At 49.9% G+C, this 24,571-nt stretch overlaps 1 protein-coding gene across 1 annotated transcript in view; it reads left to right on the top strand.

The window, feature by feature from the left end:
- The window catches only part of ADAMTSL5 (ADAMTS like 5), a 43,362-nt gene extending 21,771 nt beyond the window's left edge, over positions 1-21,591 (top strand). The window contains exons 4-12 of the mRNA XM_053287839.1: positions 2,156-2,216; positions 5,965-6,073; positions 7,860-7,987; positions 8,920-9,043; positions 11,235-11,318; positions 12,214-12,377; positions 13,788-14,046; positions 19,563-19,634; positions 20,436-21,591. Of these exons, the coding sequence (XP_053143814.1) occupies positions 2,156-2,216; positions 5,965-6,073; positions 7,860-7,987; positions 8,920-9,043; positions 11,235-11,318; positions 12,214-12,377; positions 13,788-14,046; positions 19,563-19,634; positions 20,436-20,740 (1,306 nt within the window). The 3' untranslated portion in view covers positions 20,741-21,591. The remainder of the gene's footprint in view (positions 1-2,155; positions 2,217-5,964; positions 6,074-7,859; positions 7,988-8,919; positions 9,044-11,234; positions 11,319-12,213; positions 12,378-13,787; positions 14,047-19,562; positions 19,635-20,435) is intronic.
- The last annotated feature ends 2,980 nt before the right edge of the window (positions 21,592-24,571 follow it).

The raw sequence follows: 24,571 nt of genomic DNA, 5'->3' as shown, positions 1-24,571 counted from the left end.
AAATGTGAACAGCACCCTGCTGCAGGGGCGTAACAAGGTTGGAGTGGGCCCAGAGACAAGATTTTAAAATGGGCCCCCCCTCACTGAAGCTCAGCTCATGAAGTAAAGAAATCTTAAATGAGGCTAAATAGTGGTAACAAAAAGCATAGTTAAATTTGTGAGTGTGTGTGTGCGCATGCGTGCGTGCCACAATAGAACATCATCCTAAATTATTTTTTTAAAGGTTTTGTAAATTGTGGATGATGCAAGTCACTTAATGGTACTAGAGAAAGACATGCTGTTCTGGTAACTCCAGGTCTTAACACTCACATCAATTCCGGAGGATGAATACAACTGAAGGAAGCCCAGGTGGGTGCGTGGCTGGGGGAGTCAGTCATGTGACTTGCCTCTGGGGGCCCCCCAAGGCAGTGGGCCCCCAGACACCTGTCTCCCCTTGCCCTATTATAGTTACGCCCCTGCCCTGCTGACATCATAGGGACTGCGGTATCACAACACAGGAAGTACAGAAGCACACTTAGCAGATACATAAAGATACGGCGACCAGAACTACACACAGTACTCCAAACGTGGCTGCACCATCGATTTGTAGAAGGGCATTATAATATTAGCAGTTTTATTTTCAAACCCCTTCCTAATGATTCCAAGCATGGAATTGGCCCTTTTCACATCTTCCAACCCATTTTATAATGCTGTGGGGCCTTTTAAGTTGGACATAGCTTAGGCCCTCAGCATATCATAATCCGGCCCTGCCACTGCCTCCTGCCCACCCAACCACCAGCCAGCTGCTCCATAGCCCCTGCTCACCGCTGCTCCCCACCCCCCGCCGCCCTTTGCCAGCCAGTTGGCTGACATGGTGTAATGATGTTCCCACCTGGCATCTGAGATGGGCTCACGCCCATCAGTGATGTCATTATACCAAATTGGCTGGCCGGCCAGCTGGCAAAGGGGGGAAGCAGGTAGCCGGCAGTGGCAGTTAGTTAGTGGGGGCTGCAGAGCGGCTGGCAGGTGGGTGGGGGGTGGAGGTGGTGAATAGCAGGGCCAGCAGCTTGTAAGCGGAGGCCCCTGCATGGCTGGCTGCTGGCTGCAGTGACAGCAATGGTGGCAGTGCCTTGAAAAAGTTTGCCAAAGAAATCCGGCAGTGCCTAGGTCACTGCAAAAAAACAAGAGGCCATAGCCTCTCAAGTCTAGCACATGGGCGCCTTCCAAGGCCCTTATACTCCTGCCATGGGGGCATCTGGGACGTTTCTAACAAATCCATCCCTTGATCCAGGCCCATAATTTGGAAACCCTGGGTTAGCCTCAGGCAGCTGAGTCCCTCCACGAGTGGCAAGGGAGGTCCTAGAATGACGTCCTCCAGAACTGTGTTGCCTGCGCATCATGTGGAAGGGCTCTGGCTCAATCAAAGCAGACGTCCGCTGTGATCCTCGGCACACTTACTAGTCAGTCAATCCCATGGGATTCGGCTGGACTTGCTTCCCAGTAAGCATGCTTACTTGTGGATTGATTGCATGAGCTTTAATTGATTCATCAAATATGTTTTCACAGACCCTTGAGCAGTTTCGGGTCCTTTCATTTTTTCTGGAACATTTGGTTCTCTAGTTCCAGAAAGGTGATGAACTCCTCAAAAAGAAGTTGAACTTCCAGTCACCAACCAAAGTTTCTGTGTATTAATCCACCAGTTAGCCGATAAAGGGTAATTAGTGTTGGAGATGGAGTTCCAGTGCATTGACCCTTTGACCACGAGGGGCATTGGAAGCAGAGGTAGCTAGTGAGGGTCTCCTTAGCTGCCCCTGCTTGCCTCTACTCTATGACCCCTGCCTTGAATCCTCAGGTACTTCCTGTAGTGAGTCACTCAGTCCCTCTTCCATCCTTTCCTCCTAGAGAGCAGATGGAAACATCTCTCCCTATCTATTCATTATGTAGCTGATACATAGAATAGGTCTTTCCTATCTCAAATGTACTTCACCAGTAAATCAGTTTAGTGTTTAGATTGTACAACAATCTCCATGCGTGTTCTTTAAGTAGCTGCAACCACTAAACTCTGCACTCTGCTCTGTAACTGGAGTGGGTAGCTTCTTTTGTTGGTGCTTTGCTAAATAATCACAAACTCCAACAATCAACTCGCCCATTGTCTGGGTTTCCTCTTTGGATGCAGGTTCCCTGAAGAAGAGATGTGCCGAGGGAAGCCCAGGCAGTATCGAGTATGTGAACTGGATGTAAGTACCCTCTCGTCCACAAAGGGGGTGCAGATGCTGAGGGTGGGGCAGTTTAATGGGGAAGGCTTTTGGATATCAGAGGGGTTTACTGTGCACTGCAGAAAGCTCTGAGGGCTCCAAGTTTGGAAAGCTAGACAAAGATGCTTTAGAACGTCAGCCCTCCTGTAGATGTTGGACTACAACTCCCATCATCCTCGAATACCAACATGACAAATATTTATATACCACTTTTCAACAAAAGTTCCCAAAGTAGTTTACATAAATAAATAGATAGATAGATATAAAATGGCTCCCTGTCCCCAAAGGGCTCACGATCTGAAAGAGAAACCTAAACTAGACACCAGCAACAGCCGCTGGAGGGATTCTGTGCTGGGGATGGATAAGGAACTCTTTTGTTCAGTTAGCAGGGGTAACTATTCGCCATTGTGGCTGGGGAGAATGGGAGTTGTCGTCCAGAAACAGCTGGAGGACTGGAGTTGTGCAGTCCTGCTTTAGAAAGATGGATGGTGCTGCCTAGCAACCGCCAGAGAGGAGTAAGATGAGCATCACAGTCAAGAAGCACCTGCAGAAACAATTCTTGGGAGAGCAGGGGACAAGGCAATTCCCCTTAGAAGATGGGCTGCCCTGGGAAGAGCACCTGCATGCTTGCGTACAGAAAGTTCCAAGTCCCCTCCTTGGCATTTCCAATATAGGACAAGATTTTTTTATAGGACAAGATTTTTTTATTGAACCAACAAACTACCAAAGCATACAGTACGTTGCCAAAGCACAATTATATACAAAGTGGTTGTTTGTACATGATATATCTACAAAGATTTACACACAAGGGTTTGGAAACCCACAAGGTTATGAAGTATATGCAGGTAGTACTGTAATTTGGGGGTGGGGGATTACAAGGCACATCAGGTAATCAGGGGGGTTACGTCCGTCCATTTCCACAATTTGTCCCATTGCTGTTTAGAAGAGATACTCTTGTCTTTTTGCACATAACCATACAAACTTTTCCAGAAGAGATTTACTGTCTCATCTGCGTGAACCTCTTGGTCGTGTCTTCCCTCCCTATTCCTATGCAGGAGCATTGCATAAATGACATACAGGTTTACTAACCTGTTTACAAGAAGGGGAACGTTCCAATTCCCTAGTATGGGGGCACCCGTTTCATCCTGTTTCCTTGAAGAGAGACTCCTGCCTGTGATGTTGGTGAAGCTGCTGCTGCCGCAGTCTATGCAGACAATACTTAGCTAGGTGGACCAACAGTCTCTCGGTATATGGCAGCTTCCTGTGTTCCTGTGAGGAATTTTGGTGCTGGTGAGGCTCTAGTTGAGCTAAAGGCTGCACTACAAATCAGGAACTCTCCCCTTTCTCTGCCCTGAACAAATTAGGTGGCTTTAGGCTGGTCACTACCCTTCAGCCTCAGCTGTTCCTTGGATATTATAAGGTTTGCTAACCTAAGGTTGTGATAATGATTACATCAAGACAGGACATGTGAAGTGCTTTGAATACCTGGAAGCACTTTATAGAGGCAAAGTATTATCCTGGTACAAGTAGTGCCAATATAGCTAAGATAAGGCATAGTTATAGGCCATTATAAGACCCGAACATTCTATTGCTCATAAAATCAAAAGTATCCATCCATCATTATTCATTGAGGTATGTGTGTGAACTGTGTGTGGCCTGCATTGTTCAACACATCTGTGCATTTGTCTTGTGCCTATGCCTGCTTTTGGACACACCAGCTTCCAACCAGTCAATAATCACAGCCATCAAAATTTGTGGTGAGTCTTCATAAACTGTTAGGAAGGGAATACTAAGGGTCTGATCATTTTCTTGGCAGAAAATACCTGGGAGGACCTGAACCAAAGTGTCTCTGCTGAGGTTGTGGCCAAGCCCAGAGAGAAACACTTAAAATTATTAAAATCAAGTCTCACAATGGGAACACAAAAAGCTGCCTTGTGCTGAGTGAGACCCTTGGTCCATCTACAGGTAGCTCAGTATTGTCTACACTGACTGGCAGATGCTCTCCAAGATTTAAGGCTGGAATTTCTCCCATCCATAACTGGAGATGTTGCCAGGGAGGGAACTTGGAACCTTCTGCATACAATGCAAATACAGAAGGTCAGACGTTCAGTCCCCGCCATCTTCCAGAGCTTTTCAGACAGAGACTTTACCATGACTTTACATGGTAAAAGGGTGGGTGTGCATTCACACATCAGCCAGATTGATTGGTTGATTACATTTTATCTCTCGCTCTTCCTCAAAGGAGCCCAGAGCGGTGTACTACATACTTGAGTTTCTCCTCCCAACAACCCTGTGAAGTAGGTTAGGCTGAGAGAGAAGTGACTGGCCCAGAGTCACTCAGCAGGTCTCATGGCTGAATGGGGATTTGAACTCGGGTCTCCCCGGTCCTGGTCCAGCACTCTAACCACTACACCACCACTCTGAAGTCCATGCAATATTCCAGAGAGCACTTCACAAACGATTTGGGGTATTCCCTCTGTATTGGAACCTAGGCTCAATTTATGCCTGTGGTTAAAAAAAAAAAAATCCTCTTTTTGTCTTGGAGTATCTGTTATGACCCAAACTCACAGTAAAGCCTCGCAGTAAACCCGCAGTAAAGCCTCACTGTCTGAAAAGCCTCCGGGTAAGGCTGGGAGAGACTTCTTCCCTGCCTGAAACCTTGGAGCCCCACTGCCAGTCAGTGCAGATGAACTAGAGCAGTGATTCTCAAACTTGGGTCCTCAGGTGTTATTGGACTTCAACTCCCATAATCCCCAACCAAAGGCCACTGAGGCTGGGGATTATGGGAGTTGAAGTCCAATAACACCTGAGGACCCAAGTTTGAGAATCCCTGAACTAGAGGGACCAAGGGTCTGGCTGGGCATAAGACAGCTTCCTATGTAGGCCCTCATCCAGACTGGTGCAGAGCCAAACAGAGCCTCTCCTCTCACTAGGAACAGAGCTGGCCATGGTTACCCATGCCTTAGTCACATCACGGCTGGATTACTGTAATGCGCTCCATGTGGGGCTGCCCTTGAAGAATATCCAGAAACTGCAGCTAGTGCAAAATGCGGCAGCTGGGGTTTTATCTGGAGCTGCCCGGTGGATCACATCACACCCATTTTGAAAGAGCTGCACTGGCTACCAGTTTGTTTACGGGTTCAATTCAAGGTGCTGGTTTTGACCTTTAAAGCCCTTAATGGTTTGGGCCCAGGATACCTGAGGGATCGCCTGCTCCCAAGGGTTGCTGCCCTCTTGACGTGGTCATCTGAGGGGGCTCTGCTCCGAGTGCCGACTATGAGGGAGGCTCAGTTGTCGTGCACGCGGGACAGGGCCTTCTTTGTTGCTGCCCCCAGACTCTGGAATGCTCTCCCGGTGGGTATCTGCTCCTCAGTCTCCATCACAGTTTTTAGAAAGCATGTCAAATCTTGACTTTTTACCCAGGCTTTTATATGATTGTCTCACTGCTGCTTCTTGTGTTTTGTACTGTTTTTATGCTTGTGTTTTAATTTTTTTTAAAATATTAGATATGTCTTTTTATTTTTTAGCTCAATGTTTTAATGTGTCTTTTATAACCTTATTTTTAAATTTTATTGTGAGCCGTCTTGGGATTTTCTTAATGAAAGGCGGGGTATAAATTTAACAATAAATAAAAATGAAAAACAGGCTCCAGTGTTTGCTGCTGCTGCCTCCTGGGGGCGTGTTGCAAGCCAGGTCATTCAAGGGTCTGCCTCCTTTTTGTCCTTTGCAGGACTGCCCCGCTGGCTCCACCCCCTTCCGGGCCATCCAGTGCTCTCTCTATGATGGGAAGCCCATCCTGGAGAGCCAGACACCGTATCAGTGGGTCCCATTCCATGGAGGTGAGTCCAGGCAGGATGCTGCTGTCTGCCCCCCATCACCACTGCTTGACTCGTCTTTCCTTTTTTGTGTCCTTGTATGTGTGTCTGAAAGTCCTTCCCAAGCCCAGACGGTCTCTCTCCTGCAAGAGGCATCCAATTCGCGCGTCGCCGTCCTCTCGCCAATGATTAGGCTTGTTCACACAACCCTTAACAGGTTTGGAGGAGTGCCCAGCAGTGGTAGGAGACCTGTGTGTGCTCTCGATCGGCGGTCATGTTAACCCGAGTATCAGGATAGGAAGAGGGGAGAGTGATCATGTGTGGCAGTAGCTGGGTACTAGGGCAGGCATGGCCAAACCACATTCTGTCTCCAGCATTTTATCGAGGATAGATGAAAAGCTGCCCTACCCACCTCCTGGCTCCCTCACAATCCCTCTTCCCTCCTCCTCCTCCTCCGATATGTGCATTCACACAACAGTGGACCGGGAGCAAACCCGGCTCTCCTACCCTGTCTGGCTGCTCTTCCAGCCGTGTTGAGGGTTGTGTGAACAATCAGATAGGACAAGTGTCCTACCCATGTCCGGGAGCTGTGTGCACTCCCGTTTTGTGATCGTTTGCTAGTAAAAACCTCCCTGAGCCATTTTTGGAAGGGCGGTATAGAAATCGAATAAATAAATAATATTAAAAAGGAAGATGAGATGTGGGAGAAGTGATCATTTGCAAGGTTCCCACTGGGTAGGGGGGCTCCATCCTACCCAGCAGCTGTATTGTGACAAAATGGGGGTTACTCCGTTCGTTCCTGGGATCTGCCCTCAGTAGAGAGATTGCTCTGATCCCAATCTAGGAGCACGCTGCTCCTTCGAGGTAGGCTGCCACGAGCTGATTGATCAAAAAGCCACTGACCCATGTTTTGTCACATGTACCCATCTGTTTAATGAGGTAGGAGGAAAAGCCCCTCCTACTCAGTGGGAGCCTTGAGGACGATTACTTCCCCCATCTCCTACCTTGCTTTTTACCAGCACACGATCACAAAATGGGAGCGTGTTCAGCTTGGGTAGGGTGCTTGCCCTACCCTACTGCTGGCCGTGTGAACAAGCCTATAATTTAAGAACATAAGAACAGCCCTGCTGTCTCAGGCCCAAGATCAATCTAGTCCACTATTCTAATCCACACAGTGGCCCACCAGATGCCTTTGAGTAGCCCACAGGCGAGAGGTGAGGACATGCCTTCTCTCCTGCAATTTCTCCTTCTCTTGTATATCTTTGAGCCTTGCAAGGAAATGTCATGGGCTACCTCTCTTGTGAGCCACCTAATGGCGCAGCGGGGAAGTGATTTGCCTAGGAAGCAAGAGGTTGTCAGCCCCGCTTGTATGCAGCGATATAGGAGGTGCTGAAAGGCATCATCTCATACTGCGCGGGAGCAGGCAATGGTAAACCCCTCCTGTATTCTACCATGAAAACCACATGGCTCTGTGGTTGCCAGGAGTCAACACTGACCCGACGGCATGATCTTCCCTTCCCTTCCCTTCCCTTCCCTTCCCTTCCCTTCCCTTCCCTTCCCTTCCCTTCCCTTCCCTTCCCCTCTCTTGCATCTGATGCCCTTGTTGGCTCCACTGTCGATGGAAAGATAGATGCTCCTATCAACTGAGGGGAACGCTACTTGCCTCTGAGGAAGTGGGTCTGTCTCAGTCCAAAAAACCCAGTAAATTGGTTGGTGTTCTGGGTGCCGCTAAAGTGTGCTTCTTGCCTCTTCTAAACTGCCCCCACCTGACCCCACACCTTACTTGCCCCCTTCTGCTTCTCCCCACCAGCTCCCAACCTCTGCGATCTCAATTGCCTGGCGGTGGGACACAATTTTTACTACACCTTCGGAAGGGTGTTAGATGGGACCCGGTGCAGCCCAGAGTCTCGAGATCTCTGCATCAACGGCCGGTGTCTGGTGAGTTGTGTGAAATGTAGCAGCAGGGCAAGGCGGGTGGAGGGCAGAACACACCCACATCTCTCTTTGGAGCAATAGGAGGCCGCTGACGGTGCTCTTTTATCATGCGGTTGGCGGCACTGGGGAATGAAAGCACAGTTGTTTGGGGGAATAGGAACAAATAGGAATAGCTGCCTTCCACCAAGTCAGACCCTTGGACCATCTGAAAGAACGGTATTTTCCAGGAGTAAAAGAAGATATCTGATCATATCTTCTCTTACTCCTGGAATGCAGCACACCTAGCTCAGTATGGTCTACCCTGACCGGCAGCAGCTGTCTACAGTTTCAGGCAGGAATCTTTCCCAGCCCTACCTGGAGATGCTGCCAGGGACTGAATGAGGAGGAGAGCTGGTCTTGTGGTAGTGAGCATGAATGGTCCCCTTTGCTAAGCAGGGTCTGCCCTGGTCACCATCTGGATGGGTGACTACAGGCGAGCACTGTCTGCTGTAAGATATTCTCCTTGGGGGATGGAGCCATTGCTCAGTGGCAGAACTTCTGCTTTACATGCAGAAGGTCCCAGGTTCAGTCCGTGGCAGCATCTCCAGGTAGGGCTGGGAGAGACTCCTGCCGGAAGCCCTGGGGAGCCGCTGCCAGTCAGTGTAGACAATACTAAGCGAGATAGACCCAAGCTCTGACTCGGTAGCAGGTAACTTCCTACGGAGTGGCCCAGTTCCTTGAGGGAGTCTGGCTGAGTGGGGGGTGTTCCTGTTCAGGGGCTTTGGGGCTCCAGGCCATGCTGAGTTGGGGTTTGAGTCCTGCGCTTCCACACTGGGCCGCTCATCTGTGCTAGTGGCCTGCCTCTGAGTCCTGGCAGCTGCTCATGGCCGGGGCCATGTCAGGATCCTTCCCTCCTCGATGCGTCTGACGGGCCCCTTCTTGATCTCCTTTGCCAGAAAGCGGGTTGCGATAGGATCCTGGGTTCTGACGCCCAGGCGGATGCTTGTGGGGTCTGCAACGGCCAGAACAAGTCCTGCATCTTCATCCAGCAAGTGTTCCGGGGGGCGTCCCCCTCCTCTGGTGATTGAATGCCCTGACCTTCTCCGTGGGTGAATGCTTTCGCTTTTGGCTTTGATGCTCCTCCCCACCCACCCACCCACCCCCGTGGCCCTCTCTCTCTCTCCCCCCACGCCCCTCTCCTCCCTGTGCCCCAACCCACCCTGTATCTTCTCTGCTTGGAGCTGGCCTTGCTTGGCACCCCATACGCAAGGGCCTGGGGGGCGGGCATCCTTTTGTACCTCAGATTAACCAGCCCCGAAGAACTACAATGTCTAGCTTGCAGTGCGTTACGCCAGGGGGTTCCAAGCCGTTAGGGTTCCCAGATGTTGGACTACAAATCCCTTTGGCCTTTGTGGCTGGAGATGATGGGAGTTGTAGTCCAGCAACCTCTGGGGACCCATGGCTGGGAATCTCTGCTGTGCATATTGAAATGGAAGTCAGTGGCCCTTACACCCAAGTAAACGTGCTTAGAACTGAGCTGTCAGAATCCCTGCTCTTTCCTTATATGGAAACCCTAACGTTTAGCCCTCTTGACTACGAAAGAATGGCTGAAGTGTGGCAACCTTTGTCAGTCAGGGGTACACAGTCTGATCAAATTTGGAGACTATCCCCTTGACTTAAAAAATCAATCAATCAGGAACTTCTTCACACATCTCTTGCATTGTGACTAGATTTTGTTCTGAAATATTTCAATTATTTATTTTTCATATTTCACTTTAGGATCCCACCTTCTTCCATCCAGGTAGTTCTAGGTTTAGGATCACCATGAATGCTATTATTAATATAATTAATATTAACAGAATGCTCACAGCATTCTATTAATAATGCATAATGGGTTTTGGACTACACCCCCTGATAAGCTTCATCAGAGTAGAGATTTGAACCCAGATCTCACGGATCCTAACATAATACTGTCTCCTCTCCACTGCATTGCACACTGCCTTGCTGTTCTTTTGTTGTTTGTGTTAGGGGCAGGAATAGTGCAGAGACAACACAGGTGGACTTACATCAGCACCTGTGGCTCCCGAATGGCTTCTTTGGCTTTGTTAAGCTTTTTTTTTAAAACAATGAGGACTAGAAGGCTGTTTTCCCCATATATATAAAATATATTTTTTTCAGGATTCCAACTCATATGATTGATTCTCACCAGATGCCATTATGAGTGTCACAACTGCAAGCATGCAACATTCTAGCCTGCTAGAATATAATAATAATAATAATAATAATAATAATAATAATAATAAATTATATAATTAATCACATAATAATTAATTATTAATTATATGATAATTATTAGTATATAATAATTAATGTTATAATTATTATATTATAAATATTTTGGGATTGGAGCATGTGAAGTTTGTGGCTTTTCTCTGCTCTTTGTGGCCCATATGCACGTGCACAAGTGTATATAGGTACAGGTACAGCTGATCCTTTGGTGTTTTACTTGTGCACACATGTGCTCCAGAACTCTGGCAGAACACCACACACACACACACAAATGCTCCTCAAAGCACATCAGGAAAACTCTGCCAATTTTTTTAATGCAGTCATACCAATTATTGCATTGGGATTGCTTTCTGTGTGTGTGTGGCGGTGGTGTTTTATGAATGCAAGTGTCCATGTCAGGGAAGTGAAAAAAGCAGCCAATGAGTAGAGAAACAGAAAGCGGCCACAAGCCACGCATGTGATACGCGTGCTCTCTGTACAGAAGGAAGAAATTAAAAAACCAAAACAATGGAGAATTCCTAGAGAACTACAGCTCCCATCATCCCTGACTATGGGCAGTTGTGGCTGGGGATGATGGAAGCTGTAGTCCAACTATAGCTGGAGGGTGGAAATTCTGCAGCCCTGTCCTGGTGCATCATGGGTTCCACTTTAAAAACAAGACAATTCAGAGCTCTCAAACCCAGAGAGAAATTGGGAGGAGGATTCTGAAGCACCCCCTGGTGGCATTTTAGGGAATTCCTTGAGATTTGAGGCAAGATGGGGTGTCTCAGGAAGGCTTTTGTCAGTGCTGTGTGTCACACTGTAGCATTCCTACCAATGCCACTGCAGCATTCTCACCAATGCCACTGCTGTCTCAACACAGTCTCCCTTTCACCCGCTGCCCTGTCTCTGCTGAGACACACCCTGATCCAAGCAACCCCTTCACCTCCCTCCCTGGTGGGTTCTCTCCACTTGGAAACTCAGCCTTCTGGTCCCTTGACAGGTTTCTTTGGCTACAAGAACGTGACCCGGATCCCAGCAGGAGCTAGGCACATCAAGGTGACCGATCGCAGCCGCAACTATCTGGGTAAGAAGCTGCTTGGCTCAGGTCCTCTCCCCCACATCCCGTCCTTTGCGTAGTCCCTGTTTGGAGCCAGTGTGTGTGTGGTTGGTGTAGTAGCTTGACTTTTCCAAGGGCCTAGGACTGTGTCCTGTCTAGTTGCTGCTGTATTCCAGAGACAGTGATGTCTCTGCAAAGCTACAGTCCCTCTCTTGCCTTGCCCTCACTTGCCTTTCCTTTCCCTGCCACATCTATGATGAATGCCAACCAGCGCTACGTCATCAGTGCAGACTAGGCTGTTGACCTGCCAGGATTGTGTTCTGTTTAGTTGTTGCTGTATTCCAGAGAAAGTGATGTCTCTGCAAGGCAACACTCCCTCCCTTGCCTTCACTTGCCTTGCCTTTCCCTGCCACATCTATGATGAATGCCAACCAGCGCTATGTCATCAGTGCAGACTAGGCTGTTGACCTGCCAGGATTGTGTTCTGTTTAGTTGTTGCTGTATTCCAGAGAAAATGATGTCTCTGCAAGGCAACAGTCCCTCCCTTGCCTTGCCCTCACTTGCCTTTCCTTTCCCTGCCACACCTATGATGAATGCCAACCAGCGCTACGTCATCAGTGCAGACTAGGCTGTTGACCTGCCAGGATTGTGTTCTGTTTAGTTGTTGCTGTATTCCAGAGAAAGTGATGTCTCTGCAAGGCAACAGTCCCTCCCTTGCCTTGCCCTCACTTGCCTTTCCTTTCCCTGCCACACCTATGATGAATGCCAACCAGCGCTACGTCATCAGTGCAGACTAGGCTGTTGACCTGCCAGGATTGTGTTCTGTTTAGTTGTTGCTGTATTCCAGAGAAAGTGATGTCTCTGCAAGGCAACAGTCCCTCCCTTGCCTTGCCCTCACTTGCCTTTCCTTTTCCTGCCACAGCTCTGATGAATGCAAACCAGCGCTACGTCATCAACGGGGACTGGGCTATTGACTGGCCAGGAGAGTATGAAGTGGCCGGCACCAAAGTGCGCTACACTCGCACGGCCGATATGCACGAAAGCTTTGAGGCTGTTGGCCCCACCCAGGAGGATTTGCTAGTCATGGTGAGAGACGGGCTGGAAGCTGCAGCTGGATGACAGGCTGCAAACCCTCCCCGGGGGGTCTCTGTGAACAGCCAGCAGGTTACATCTCTGGGCTAGACTTGTGTCTCTTCCCTAAGAGGGTGGCTTTCATTATTAATTAGTTATTGTTAATTATTAATAACATTATCATCGTCATCATCTAGGAGGTGAGGCATGTTGTTGATTGGGCAAAGTCATTTTGTATAGATTACACTTCTAGAAAAGTCCAAGAAATTAAATATATGTAATCGAATGGTTTATTAATGTGCTTCCAAAAGGGAACTAAAAGGGTTTTGTTTTTTTAATTTGTAGGATTTCAATTTCAAGCCTTATTCATTTTACTGAATAATCACTATTCATAGTAAATTTGAATCTGAGAAAGATCTTCTGCTTTTATTTATTTATTTATTTATTTATTATTACATTTATATTCCGCTCTTCCTCCAAGGAGCCCAGAGCGGTGTACTACATACTTGAGTTTCTCTTTCACCACAACCCTGTGAAGTAGGTGAGGCTGAGAGAGACGGGACTGGCCCAGAGTCACCCAGCCAGTTTCATGGCTGAATGGGGATTTGAACCCGGGTCAACCCAGTCCTAGTCCAGCACTCTAACCACTACACCACGCTGGCCTTCTTGGGCATGATGTCATTTTTGAATTACAGATCTGATTTTTGCACGTAAAGAATGTTGAGAACAATACAGTTCAACTTACTTAAAACTTACTTAAACCTTTCCCCCAGCATATTCTGGTGTAAAACACAGTGCATTCAGCTAAGTTAAGTTGCAGGATTGTTTATGAAACATTTGGTATCTGTAGATAATTGGAAAGTATGACTTATTTTTCACAAACAAATCCACACAAACTCTTCAAAATATATCAATAGATTGTGTTGTTATAAATGCATGCCAGTTGCTGAGCCGTCGCCTTTCCGCCCTGCCTGCTGGCTTCCTGTCAAAGCATCAGCTTGCCCATGGTGGCAACAGGACGTTGGGGTTGATGGACCACCTGGGTCTGATATTCCAGGGCTCTTTTTATGGCCTTGTCAAGGGCTAAGTACATTTGGGCATACCGGAAGCCACTAACTATGATGGCTAGGAATGGAGCCTCCACATACAGAGGCAGTCTACCTAGTGTATTATGCACTGGGAGTGTGCACCAGGGGAAGGAGGACAGCTTCGCCTTCAGGCATGAGGCTCCTGGTTGGACAGCGGGTGGAGGGAGCACACACCCGCCCCACGCAATTGGGGTCTCTCCCCCCCCCCTCCCCATTTTTGTCTTAACGAATGTTTTACTTTGTTTTTATCCTGGTGTAAACCGCCCAGAGACGTAAGTTTTGGGCGGTATAAAAATGTTTAGGATATGACAGGTTCTCCCCCCACCTTCTGTGCCAGGTTCTTTTCCAGGAGCACAACCCAGGCATTGAATACCAGTTCTGGCTGCCAAGAGAACAGTTCCGGCACATCCAGAGCGATGCCAGCCCCCTGCGCCAGCCACAGACCAGGGAGGTCGAGGGAGACCCGCCACGGGGGGAACCCCGTCCTTTACTGCAGGCCACAGCAGTGCCCCACTTCCAAAATGCCAGGGCTGCAGCCAGGAAGACACCACAGGTGTGGCCCACGCCTCCCCCAGCCAGGGCACCCACACAACCAGGTAATTTCGCGCTGCAGAGAATGGAGCAGTTCTCTTTGAAGCACCCTGCGGGGTCTATGGACAGCTCTGGCAGCCAAAGGGGCCTCCATAGTCAGAGGCAGTGTACCTCAGTACCGGTTGCTCAGAGGCAATAGCAGGAGAGTGAGGACAGTGTGGCGGATGCTCCATCCAGAAAGCACAGACTGTCTTTTTCTCTCTTGGCAGTCAGCTTTGGGTCTGAGGCCCTCACTTTTTCAATTTCCTAATTGGAGAGGTCAGATGCAGGGTTATTTCACTGACCCGCTGCCATGACCCAGAAAGAGAAACAGGCCTTCACAACACCCATCACTGTTGGGATTAAGCCAGTCTTGCGGTAGTAAGCGTGAATTGTTCCCTTTGTTAAGTGGGATTTGCATTGGTTTGCATTTCGATGGGTGACTACACAAACAATAAAATCCTGGATGTGTCAACCAGAATTTGGGGGGCATGGCTTGGCACAACATAGGAAGCTGCCTTATACTGAGTCAGACCATTGGTCCATCTAGCTTAGTATTGTCTGCACTGACTGGCAGCAGTAGTCCAAGGTTTCGGGCAAGAGTCTTTCCTAGCCCATAGTGTTGCTTATTTATTATTTATGTTTGCATTTATATCCTTTTCTTCCCCCGACGAGCCCAGAGCAGTGTACATGGTTATGTTTATCATCACAACAACCCTATGAGGTAGGTTACGAGATAAGTGGCTGTCCCAGAGTCACCCATTGAGTTTCATGGCTGAAGGGGGATTTGAACCCAGGTCTCCAGTGTTTTGCATAGTCCCAATGCTGTCTTTGAAAGGCGCAGGGATTCTCAACATTGGGTCCCCAGATGTTATTGGACTTCAACTCCCATAATTCCCAGTCCCAGTGGCCTTTGGTTGGGGATTATGGGAGTTGAAGTCCAATAACATCTGGGGACCCAACATTTTAGTCCAGTGTTACAGACACATAACACTGTGCTGGATGTCTTTTGTCACTCATGAGACTATTCTTAAATATGGTTGGTGCAAGAGCCAGTCTTGAGGTAGCAAGCATGGATGGTCCCCTTTTGCTAAGCAGGGTCTGCTTTGGTTTGTAGTTGGATGGGTGACTACATGTGAGCGCTATAAGATATTGCCTTTGGGGGTGGGGCTATAGATGAGTGGAAGAGCAGCTGCTTTTCCTGCAGAAGGTCCCAAGTTTAGTCCCTGGCATCTCCAGATACAGCGGAGAAAGACTCCTGCCTGAAATCTTGGAAAGCTGCTGCCAGTCAAGGTAGACAGTATTGAGCTAGATGGACCAATGGTCTGACTCAGTAGAAGACCACTTCCTATGCTCCTCTGTTCCTAAATATGGAGCTGAAATGCTCCAGGTTTGCAAATCAGTTTTAGCATGTTCTGTTCCACTAAACATCTGGGGACCTATATTCCACCTGCTCTTGTCAAGGGGCGCTTTGGAAGAGTTGTCTCCTCCAGGCCCTGGAGTTCCAGCCCATAATTCAAGGTGAGATTTCTGCCTTGGGCAAGTACAGACAATTTGCCGGCTCCTGCCCTAATTAGCCTGATGGGGGCGATTTGCAACGGTGCAACTCCATAAAGAACGCCTTGGCTTCTTTAGGAGGCCTTTGATGTCGTAGGATACTTCACATTTCAGCACCGTATCTCACTTGGAACTAGCATCTGAGCTTGGAAGGTTTTGTTTTTTAAGTTGAGCAGCCCAGATTGCCTCCTCTCCCTCCAGCGAAATGGAGTGTGGACTGGGAAGAAACCAGCCCCTTTTTGCTTCATGATCTTTATGCAGGTATGGGCCCTGGGAGGATTTTTTGGATAACAAGGAAATGATGGTATGTTTTTGAATACAGTGGCTGGGGAGTCTAACCTGTTAAAAGTTGGGTTCAATTCCAGCTGAGGTTCATTGGGGTTTTTTTAGCTCTGCAGTTTGGTTCTGGTTCAGTCACCTGCTTTTAAAAGCAGTTTGGGAACTGGTTGACACACTGAATCATTTTTTATATAGGCCACACAAAATAGTGTCCAACTTGCAGTATAGCCAGTGGCATAGCAAGCTCTGAAGGGTCCTGTGTGCAAGACTTGTGCATGGGCCCCACTGGATAATTTCCCCATAGGGATCAATAGGAAACCCAAAAATATTAATATCTCTGGAATGGCTGGACAGAAAGCCCTGAAATTTCACATGGAGTTCCTACATGATGATAGCATTAAATGTGTGGGCGTTCAAGGAGATCAGTCTACCTGTTGATTTTTAATGAATTTTCAAAAAGCGTTTTTAAAACTTTAAAAAAAATCATTAAAATAAATAGGTGGACTGATCTCCTTGAACGTCACACATTTAATGCTATCATCATGTTGGAATTCCATGTGACATTTCAGGGCTCTCTGTTTAGCCACTCGGGAGGCATTAATAATTTTGAGTTTTCTATGGGGAAATTATGACTTAAGCTGGCATTTTGGGCACAGCTCCCCCTAGTGGCAGCCCTGTGAACATTTTCTCAATTGTAGATCCACGCCTGAGTGTAGCTCTATAAAATGAATACAATCATAGCTATTTAACTTGAGGAGGGAAATCATTAGCCCATTTACACGACCATTTGGCAGGTGCGCAGGAACCCAGCTGAGATGTTACCTTGTGTGCAACACATGAGCATCCCCTCAGCTTGGGTCTGCAAACACATGAGCACGGCTGCCAAGTGTTCCGTTGCTGAACTTAGCAGCTGCAAGCCTCACCCCTCCATGGAAAGTCCTCCAAGGGTATGTATGCCTTCCCAGCATGCTTTGCACTGCCAGAAGACTGGGAAAGCTTCATGACATCGGCAGCTGCCCTCCCATTGGACATGAAGGAGCAGGAGGTGGACACAGCCCTGCTGCAGGCGAAGCAAAAGCAGGAGAGAGGGAACACCTTCATCTATTGCCTGTGGGATTCCCAGAGGCATCTGGTGGGCCATTGTGGGGAAAAGGATGCTGGACTAGATAGGCCTTGGGCAGGGGCGGAGCCACCATTGGGCGAAAGGGTTCAAAGAACCCAGGCCGCCAGTGGCGAAAAGCCGCCGAGAAAGCCCCGCCCGAGAGCCCTGGCAAACACTTCACCAATTACTTCAGGCAGCTCCGACTGCCCAATAGAACGTTTTTCCCTTCCTCTCCCTCTCTGGAGGGAGAGAAAGGGGAGAACGTCCTATTAGGCAGCCGACCCTGCCTGAAATGATGCACACAACAGGACAAAGTCACATGACAAGGGGGCGTGGCCAGGGCTGCCGAGAGCCCGAACGAGCTCTCAGCGCATCATTTCAGGCAGGGTCGGCTGCCTAATAGGACGTTCTCCCCTTTCTCTCCCTCCAGAGAGGGAGAGGAAGGGGAAAACGTTCTATAGGGCCGTCGGAGCTGCCTGAAATACTTGGCAGAGAGTTTGCCCGGGCTCTCAGCGGCCCGGGCATGGGAGGAGGGAGTTCGCTCTGGGCTCCTATGGAGCCCAAGCCACGCTCCGTGTGTGTGACATCATGTGCATGGGCATATTGGAAGGGGCCGCTGAGCAGGGCTGGACACAGGCTGCTGCTCGGCTGGCTCTGTGCCTGGCCTTGGGCCTAAACAAGCAGGGCTGTTCTTACCTTCTTATGTTCAAAGCTGCTCTAGCCTCAGGATCATAGACTGTGCTTTGCAGGCTAGCACGTCCATTGACAGCAGCCTCTGTAGGCACAACTCTCTTTGGTTTCCATGCAGGGAAGGGCATGCTGAGTGCCAATAGCTGGATAGAAGAAGAGGCATGAGGATTCTCACAATCAGAGGAGCAGGGCTCTCCTTTCCTCCACCCTCAGTTAAAACCTGAGTACAAAAGCTGGGTAGTTCTCAATGTGAGTTCTGATGATCATGCAAATCTGGGTAGCCCACTTCCTACCCTAATTTTAATGGTTGTGAGATCATTATAGGCTGGTGCCTATAGTTTAAATCATGTGGTTTTAAAAAAAATTGTCATGGTTTTTACAAGCAACAAGATAAAGCCCAAGAAAATAAAACAATGTTAGGCTGATTACTGAACTAGCTCCCACGGTTTGCATTTGGAAGTTTGCCTTGAACTTGAACCAAAACCAATGAAGAGATTATAGGGTCAGGTTCAGTTGCTGTTTACTGAAAAACCCTCTTCAGAATCAGCTTTTTGGTTCAGCTTGAATCCCTGGTGATGGGAGGAGGAGGAAAGGCATGGGTTTCTGATGCAAAGAAGAGCTTCTGGGGTATCAGGCCAGGTGGGCCCACCTAGCCACAGTATCCTGGTTTCAACAATGGACAGCTAGTGTCCACAAGCAGAGCTCGAAGTTGTGTCAGAGGTAGATTGTATCTGAACATGGAGGTTTCATTCAAGTGTCTTGACTAACAGCTCTTGACAGACTATTCTTCCTTCTCCTCTTATTTGGACTATTCCCCTTTAAAAACCATCTAAGACTGCACCAAGTGAGTTCCTTAAGTGTATAATGTGTTGCATGAAGTAGGACTTGCTACTTTAAGTAATGAAGGGAGGAGATAAGTGAGAAGAGGTAGCAACCTGGAGTTGTGGTCTAGGTGGAGGGTTTAGAAGAAGACACCATTTTACCCTGAAATACTGGAAAGTAGGAAGAATTGAGGAATGTGGGGGAAATTTGTTGAGGGGTTTGAGGAAAAACATTAAAGTCCTCACACAGCAGAGTATGCTTTGGTGGTAAAGAAGTTAAGCCCAAGAGATTATCTGGAGACAGTAGGCTGAGTTCAAAAAAACAAATAAAGATTTATTAAGAAACTCAAACATCATTTACTGAGAGAGAGCCATAGATCAACATACCCAAACAGGCTCTAGTCTTCGACAACTGAGCAATTCTTACTGGCTCTAAGTGACCCAGACAGACTTCTTAACTTCTCATCATGCCTCCAGTGGCCAGAAGAGGTTACTGCGGTGCTAAGAGCAATCTATATAAATATTTCTTCTGGGTGTGCCTGATTGGCTGGGCGGCGGAGGTGCACCCAGGAGACCAGAGGCATCGGCGGGCCCGGCCACGGGGGGGAAAGCGGCAGCGGGCCTGGCCGCGGAGGCGGCACTCGGTCCAGGGGAGGGGGGCCCGGCTGTGGAGGCGGTACTCTGCCCGGCCGCAGGGTGGCAGCGGCGAGGAGGTGGCGGCAGCGGGCCCGGCCGCAGCGGGAAGGCAGCAGCAGTGAGGAGGCGGCAGCGGGCCTGGCCGCCAGGTTGAGGAGGCGGCAGCAGAAGGGGAAGGGACAGGCCGCCTTGAAAGCTGGCCAGAAACCGGGGGTGGGGAGCGGGCCGGGGGAAGAGGGCACAGACGTTCTGCGCCAGGAAGAGGGCACAGACGTAGTGCTTGGGAATTCTCACTTCTAACAGAACCAACAAAGTGAGCAGCAAGGATGGAGGCAGAGAGACTGGTGTTGCTATTTATGTAAGTGGAGGGGGGACATGCAGCCCAGAAGAGTGCTGGCTTCTGCCCCGTTCCCCCTGATAGCCTGCTAAACACCCTTTTGGCTTCCTTGTCCTGCAGGAAGATGTGGGAAGTGTGACACACCCAAGGGCAAATCCCAGCGCATCCACCATTACTGCCAGAGCGACTTTGGTATGTACTGCTCCTCCTCTAGGCTAGGTGGGGGTGCTGGGAGACTGAACCCACAGGCCAAGGGGTCGCTCTGAGTGCATCCCACCTGGATTGCTGGTGCAGCACATTGTGCCTGGGACTCTTGCCTGGAAGACTGTTTGGGAACAGCAATGGCTTCAAAATATGGCAGGGAGGGTACCAGCTGGAACCAAGGGGAGGCAGGGATGGACCTACCTCCCCGCCCCCCCAGACGATCCTTGGAGTTTCCGTCGGCACGCCACTGCACGCCAACATGGGCTGTGCTGCACCTGACCAGTGAAACGCCTGACAGCTCCTGGCTGCCGTGTCTGAACTCCAGCATTCCTGTTGAATCACATTAAATGGACAGCCACCTGCCCCTCAGCTGCCTGGGCCATTTAATTTTTAATTTTTGTTTGACTAAGACTTGTATAAGCAACTTCACCCTGGAAATAACTGTGTTGGAGGGGCAGGAAACCCACCACGAGGCACCCTCTGGCCCTGTGGGTCCCTCATAGGGGGTTGCTTTTGTCCTCCCTCCCTCTGGTTTCTAAGGGGCAGTTCCTTTTAAATAAGCCCCATAGCCAAGTAAGAGAGAATCTCTCTCTAAATTGGCTACAGGCCTTGTCTTAAGGGACTGCACCCCCAAAACCGGGGGAGGGGGGAGAAAGACAAACCCCCATGGGGGACCCACTGTTGAGTCAGATTGGGTTGGAATGGATCCGACACTTTTGCCCCGTGCCCAGACCGAGCGTCTGTCCCCTTCGCCTTCCTCTTCTAATCCTGGTTTCTCCCTCTCTGTAGTTTTCCGCGCCCGAATTCTCACCAAGCGCTACATTGGCCTGGAGACGCGCTACGACGTCCAGGTCAAGCACACCTACAGGAACCGCTTCCCCATCGTGCACCGGGAGTACGTCTGGGTCTCCAACACCTGCGACTGCCCCCTGCTGGCGGAGCAGCGCGAGTACGTCCTGATGGCCCGTCGGCACGTCAATTATGAACACACCCTCAACCGCATCCTGCTGCAGCACGGGAGCTACGCCCACCCATGGTCGCCCCGGGAGGACATGCTGCTGCGGGAGGTGCCCAAGCGCTGTCCACATAGCTGAACCCGGCCCCTGCTTTCGGGATGGGGATCTGCTGTGACATCGGCCATCTTGGAGAGGGTGGAGACCACGAGGGGGTGTGGGAGGGAGCTGGATCCTGGCTCATCATCACCCCCTCAAAGCTGTGCTGTGCAGATGGCCGAGGGGCTCTGGAATTTGGCCCTTATCAGCCTCCTCACGTCCTGTGGGCCAAGCCACTGGTCCATAGGCCCAACTTTGTAGCCACTCTGGACTGTCGGGCTCCTGTATCAGTGTGAGTGTTACCTTGAGGGAACGGAGAGTCACCCGTGGACACAAACACAGAAGCACACCAAGTCCTGTGAAGTCCTTTAGGTAGAGAACTGCTCAGGGCCAGATGAAAGGAATTGGGAGCAGAAGAAGAGGTGGATGTGGGTGGGCCCAGCTGCTTCTGGGAAGCCCATCACCAGGGCAGGAAAGCTACAGCCCTTTTGCACTGCTGTAGCAAAACTAGCATCCAGAGATAGACTGTGCCTGAGCATGGAGGTTCCACTTTGTTACCAGAGATAACAGCCACTGGTGGTCCTCTTGTCTGCCAGGAATTTTTCTAATCGCCTTTTAATATGAAGAAGCCCTTCAGGATCTGACAGCTCCGTCCTTTTCCCAACAGAGAAGCCGACAAGTGGCCTGAAGGCAACAGCCCTCCCCGCCACCCCAACTCCGCACAAAGGATATTCAGAGGCAGACTGCCCTTGAACCTGGAGGCTCCATTTAGCCATTGTGACTAACTGACAGGTCTCTCTTCCACTATGAATTTGTGTAATCCCCTTTTAAAGCCATCAAAGCTGATGGCCATGCCTTGTGGCAATGCGTTCATAAATCTGTCGTGTGAAGAAGTTTTTGCCTGTCCTGAGCTGGCTTCTGATCCACTTCACTGGGTGATTCCCAAGGTCTAGTTTTCAGACAGAGAGGAAACGTCATTAGGACATCTCCCTAACCACCTTCTCCATGCCACACATGATTTCGTAAACCTCTGTTTTATAGAGCTGTATTTTAGAAACCTCTCTAGCTGGAGTTAGGGAGTCTCTTCTGAATTCCTCCCTGCATCCCAGCCCATGAAGGACCCTGCCCCATCAGCAAGGAGGAGGGAGGGAGGGAGAGGATGGAGGGAGAGGCCTCCTTGCCATGCTGGTGGGATCCTTTGCATCCGGAAACTAGAAAAGCCCCTCCGGCTGGGCCAGACAGTGCCCTAAGTGGTCACCTAAGGCACCAGATCTTGGAGGGGGGTGCCCCCACCCGGTGAATAGCCACCATGGCTCCCAGTGGCGGCTGGGACGGGGTGTGTGTGAGGAAGCAGATGATACCTTTAAAAATTTGTCCTGCTGCCCCCTGAGCCTCCGCTCGGCTCGGCGCAAAGTCCATCCTGGTTGAACGCCACACCTCCCCCGCTCAGCTGGCCAATGTACATGTGTGGGCCATTGGAGGGGCCAGGCCGGTAAATCACTTTGCCGGGCCCCTCAAATGGCCGCCACAGGGATGCATTGGCCAGCTGAGCAGTGGGTGCAGGACATGTGGTCGGGGCAGGAGACTTCTGAAGCCGCAGGGCAGTGGGGCAGGGGGCTGCCGTGACCGATTCACAAGACGTCCTGCCACAGCAGCCCCCACCCCCTCCCCACGGCCCTGCTCCGTGAGAAGTCTCCCCACCACCACCACCACATGTCCGGAAGCAGATGATACCTTTGAAAATTCATTTCTAAAGGTATCATTTGCTTCCTCACTGGCCAGTTCCAACCACCAAGTATGAGTTTGGTAGGGGTGAAGTGTTAAAATTATATTCTGTATGATATAGAATATATAATTTTAACAGATTATTGGAGGGGTGCCCAAGTCATACTTTGCTTAGGATACCCAAAGCCCTAGGGCTGGCCGTGCTTGTTGGGCTTTACATTGCGCTCTCTCACTCACTCACACACACACAAGCTCTCTCACTCTCTCACACACGCTCTCTCGCTCTCTCTCACACACATCTCTCACTCACACACACACACGCTCTCGCTCTCACACACACTCTCTCTCGCGCGCGCACACGCTCTCGCTCTCACTCGCTCTCACATGCTCTCGCTCTCACACACTCTCACACACGCTCTCGCTCTCACACACTCACTCTCACACACACACTCGCTCTCACACACACACACTCTCGCTCTCTCACACACATGCTCTCTAGCTCTCACACACACATGCTCTCTCTCGCTCTCTCACACACACACACGCTCTCACTCACACACACACGCTCTCGCTCACACACACGCTCTCTCTCGCTCTCTCTCACACACACATCTCTCTCTCACACACACACGCTCTCTCTCACACACGCTCTCTCTCGCTCTCTCTCACACACACATCTCTCTCTTTCTCTCTCACACACACACATCTCTCTCGCTCACACACACACGCTCGCTCTCACACACACACGCTCTCTCACACACACGCTCGCTCTCGCTCTCTCTCACACACACATCTCTCTCTTTCTCTCTCACACACACACATCTCTCTCTCTCGCTCACACACACACGCTCGCTCTCACACACACGCTCGCTCTCACACACACACGCTCTCTCTCACACACACTCTCTCTCTCGCTCTCGCTCTCTCTCACACACACATCTCTCTCTTTCTCTCTCTCACACACACACATCTCTCTCTCGCTCACACACACACATCTCTCTCTCTCGCTCACACACACATGCTCGCTCTCTCACACACACGCTCGCTTTCACACACACACGCTCTCTCTCACACACACGCTCTCTCTCGCTCTCGCTCTCTCTCACACACACATCTCTCTCTTTCTCTCTCACACACACACATCTCTCTCTCTCTCGCTCACACACACATGCTCTCGCTCTCGCACACACACACGCTCTCGCACACACACGCTCGCTCTCGCTCTCACACACACTCTCTCTCTCTCTCACACACACACTCTCTCTCTCTCTCACACACACACACATCTCTCTCTCTCGCTCTCTCTCTCACACACACACACTCTCTCTCTCTCTCACACACACACACACACACACACACATCTCTCTCTCTCTCTCTCTCTCTCTCTCTCTCTCTCTCTCTCAGGGGCTCTCTTGTGCCTTTTGCTCAACTGATTTAATCAGCACTTGGCCCTGCAGCAGTGGGGAGGAGAGAGCCGAATCTCCCATCAGAAGGAAGTTTCTATGCTCCCAAAATGCTTTGGGATTATGGAGGTCTTTGCTTTCACAACACCTATGGCAGATCCCCATTTCACAGTTGGGAAACAGGCTGCACCCAAGTGCCCCTTGAAGGCAGAGCTCCTCCAGGTCCATGGGTGTCTGCAGAAGTGTTTCCAGGGCGGGTGCAAAGGCTGCAATCCTATTCCCATTTACCTGGGAGTAAGCCCCACTGAATTCAATGGGACTGGCTCAATCCAGGGAGGGGCAACTCCCCCCACCTCCCCTCCAGACACCCATGCCCAGGTCTGTGTAAATTTTTTACTCTTGTTCTAAAAGTTTTTGCTGGTCCATTCATTCTTCTGCAAGGAAATTAGGAGGGCAAAGGCTCCACAGTGGGGTGTGGGGGGAGCAGGGGGTCTACCTTGCTAAAGGCCTCTCTGGCTATTCCTCTGATGAGGCTGTTGAAAGGAAGGCTGAGTGTTTCAGAACCCTTTAAAAGGTAACTCAGTGAGGGACAAAAAGGAAAAACATTGGCCATTGCAACAGTGCCATCTAGAGCTGATTCCAGAAAATCCAGGCACTTTTATCTTTCTGAAATCCCAGGAGTGGAAAGAGAAGAGACGCTTCTCTGCAGCAACGGATGAGTCTTGCATGGTCAGGCTATCTTCCT

The sequence above is a fragment of the Hemicordylus capensis genome, chromosome 2 (assembly GCF_027244095.1).
Source record: "Hemicordylus capensis ecotype Gifberg chromosome 2, rHemCap1.1.pri, whole genome shotgun sequence".
Classification (NCBI taxonomy): domain Eukaryota; kingdom Metazoa; phylum Chordata; class Lepidosauria; order Squamata; family Cordylidae; genus Hemicordylus; species Hemicordylus capensis.
This window is presented reverse-complemented; position numbering and strand designations above follow the sequence as displayed.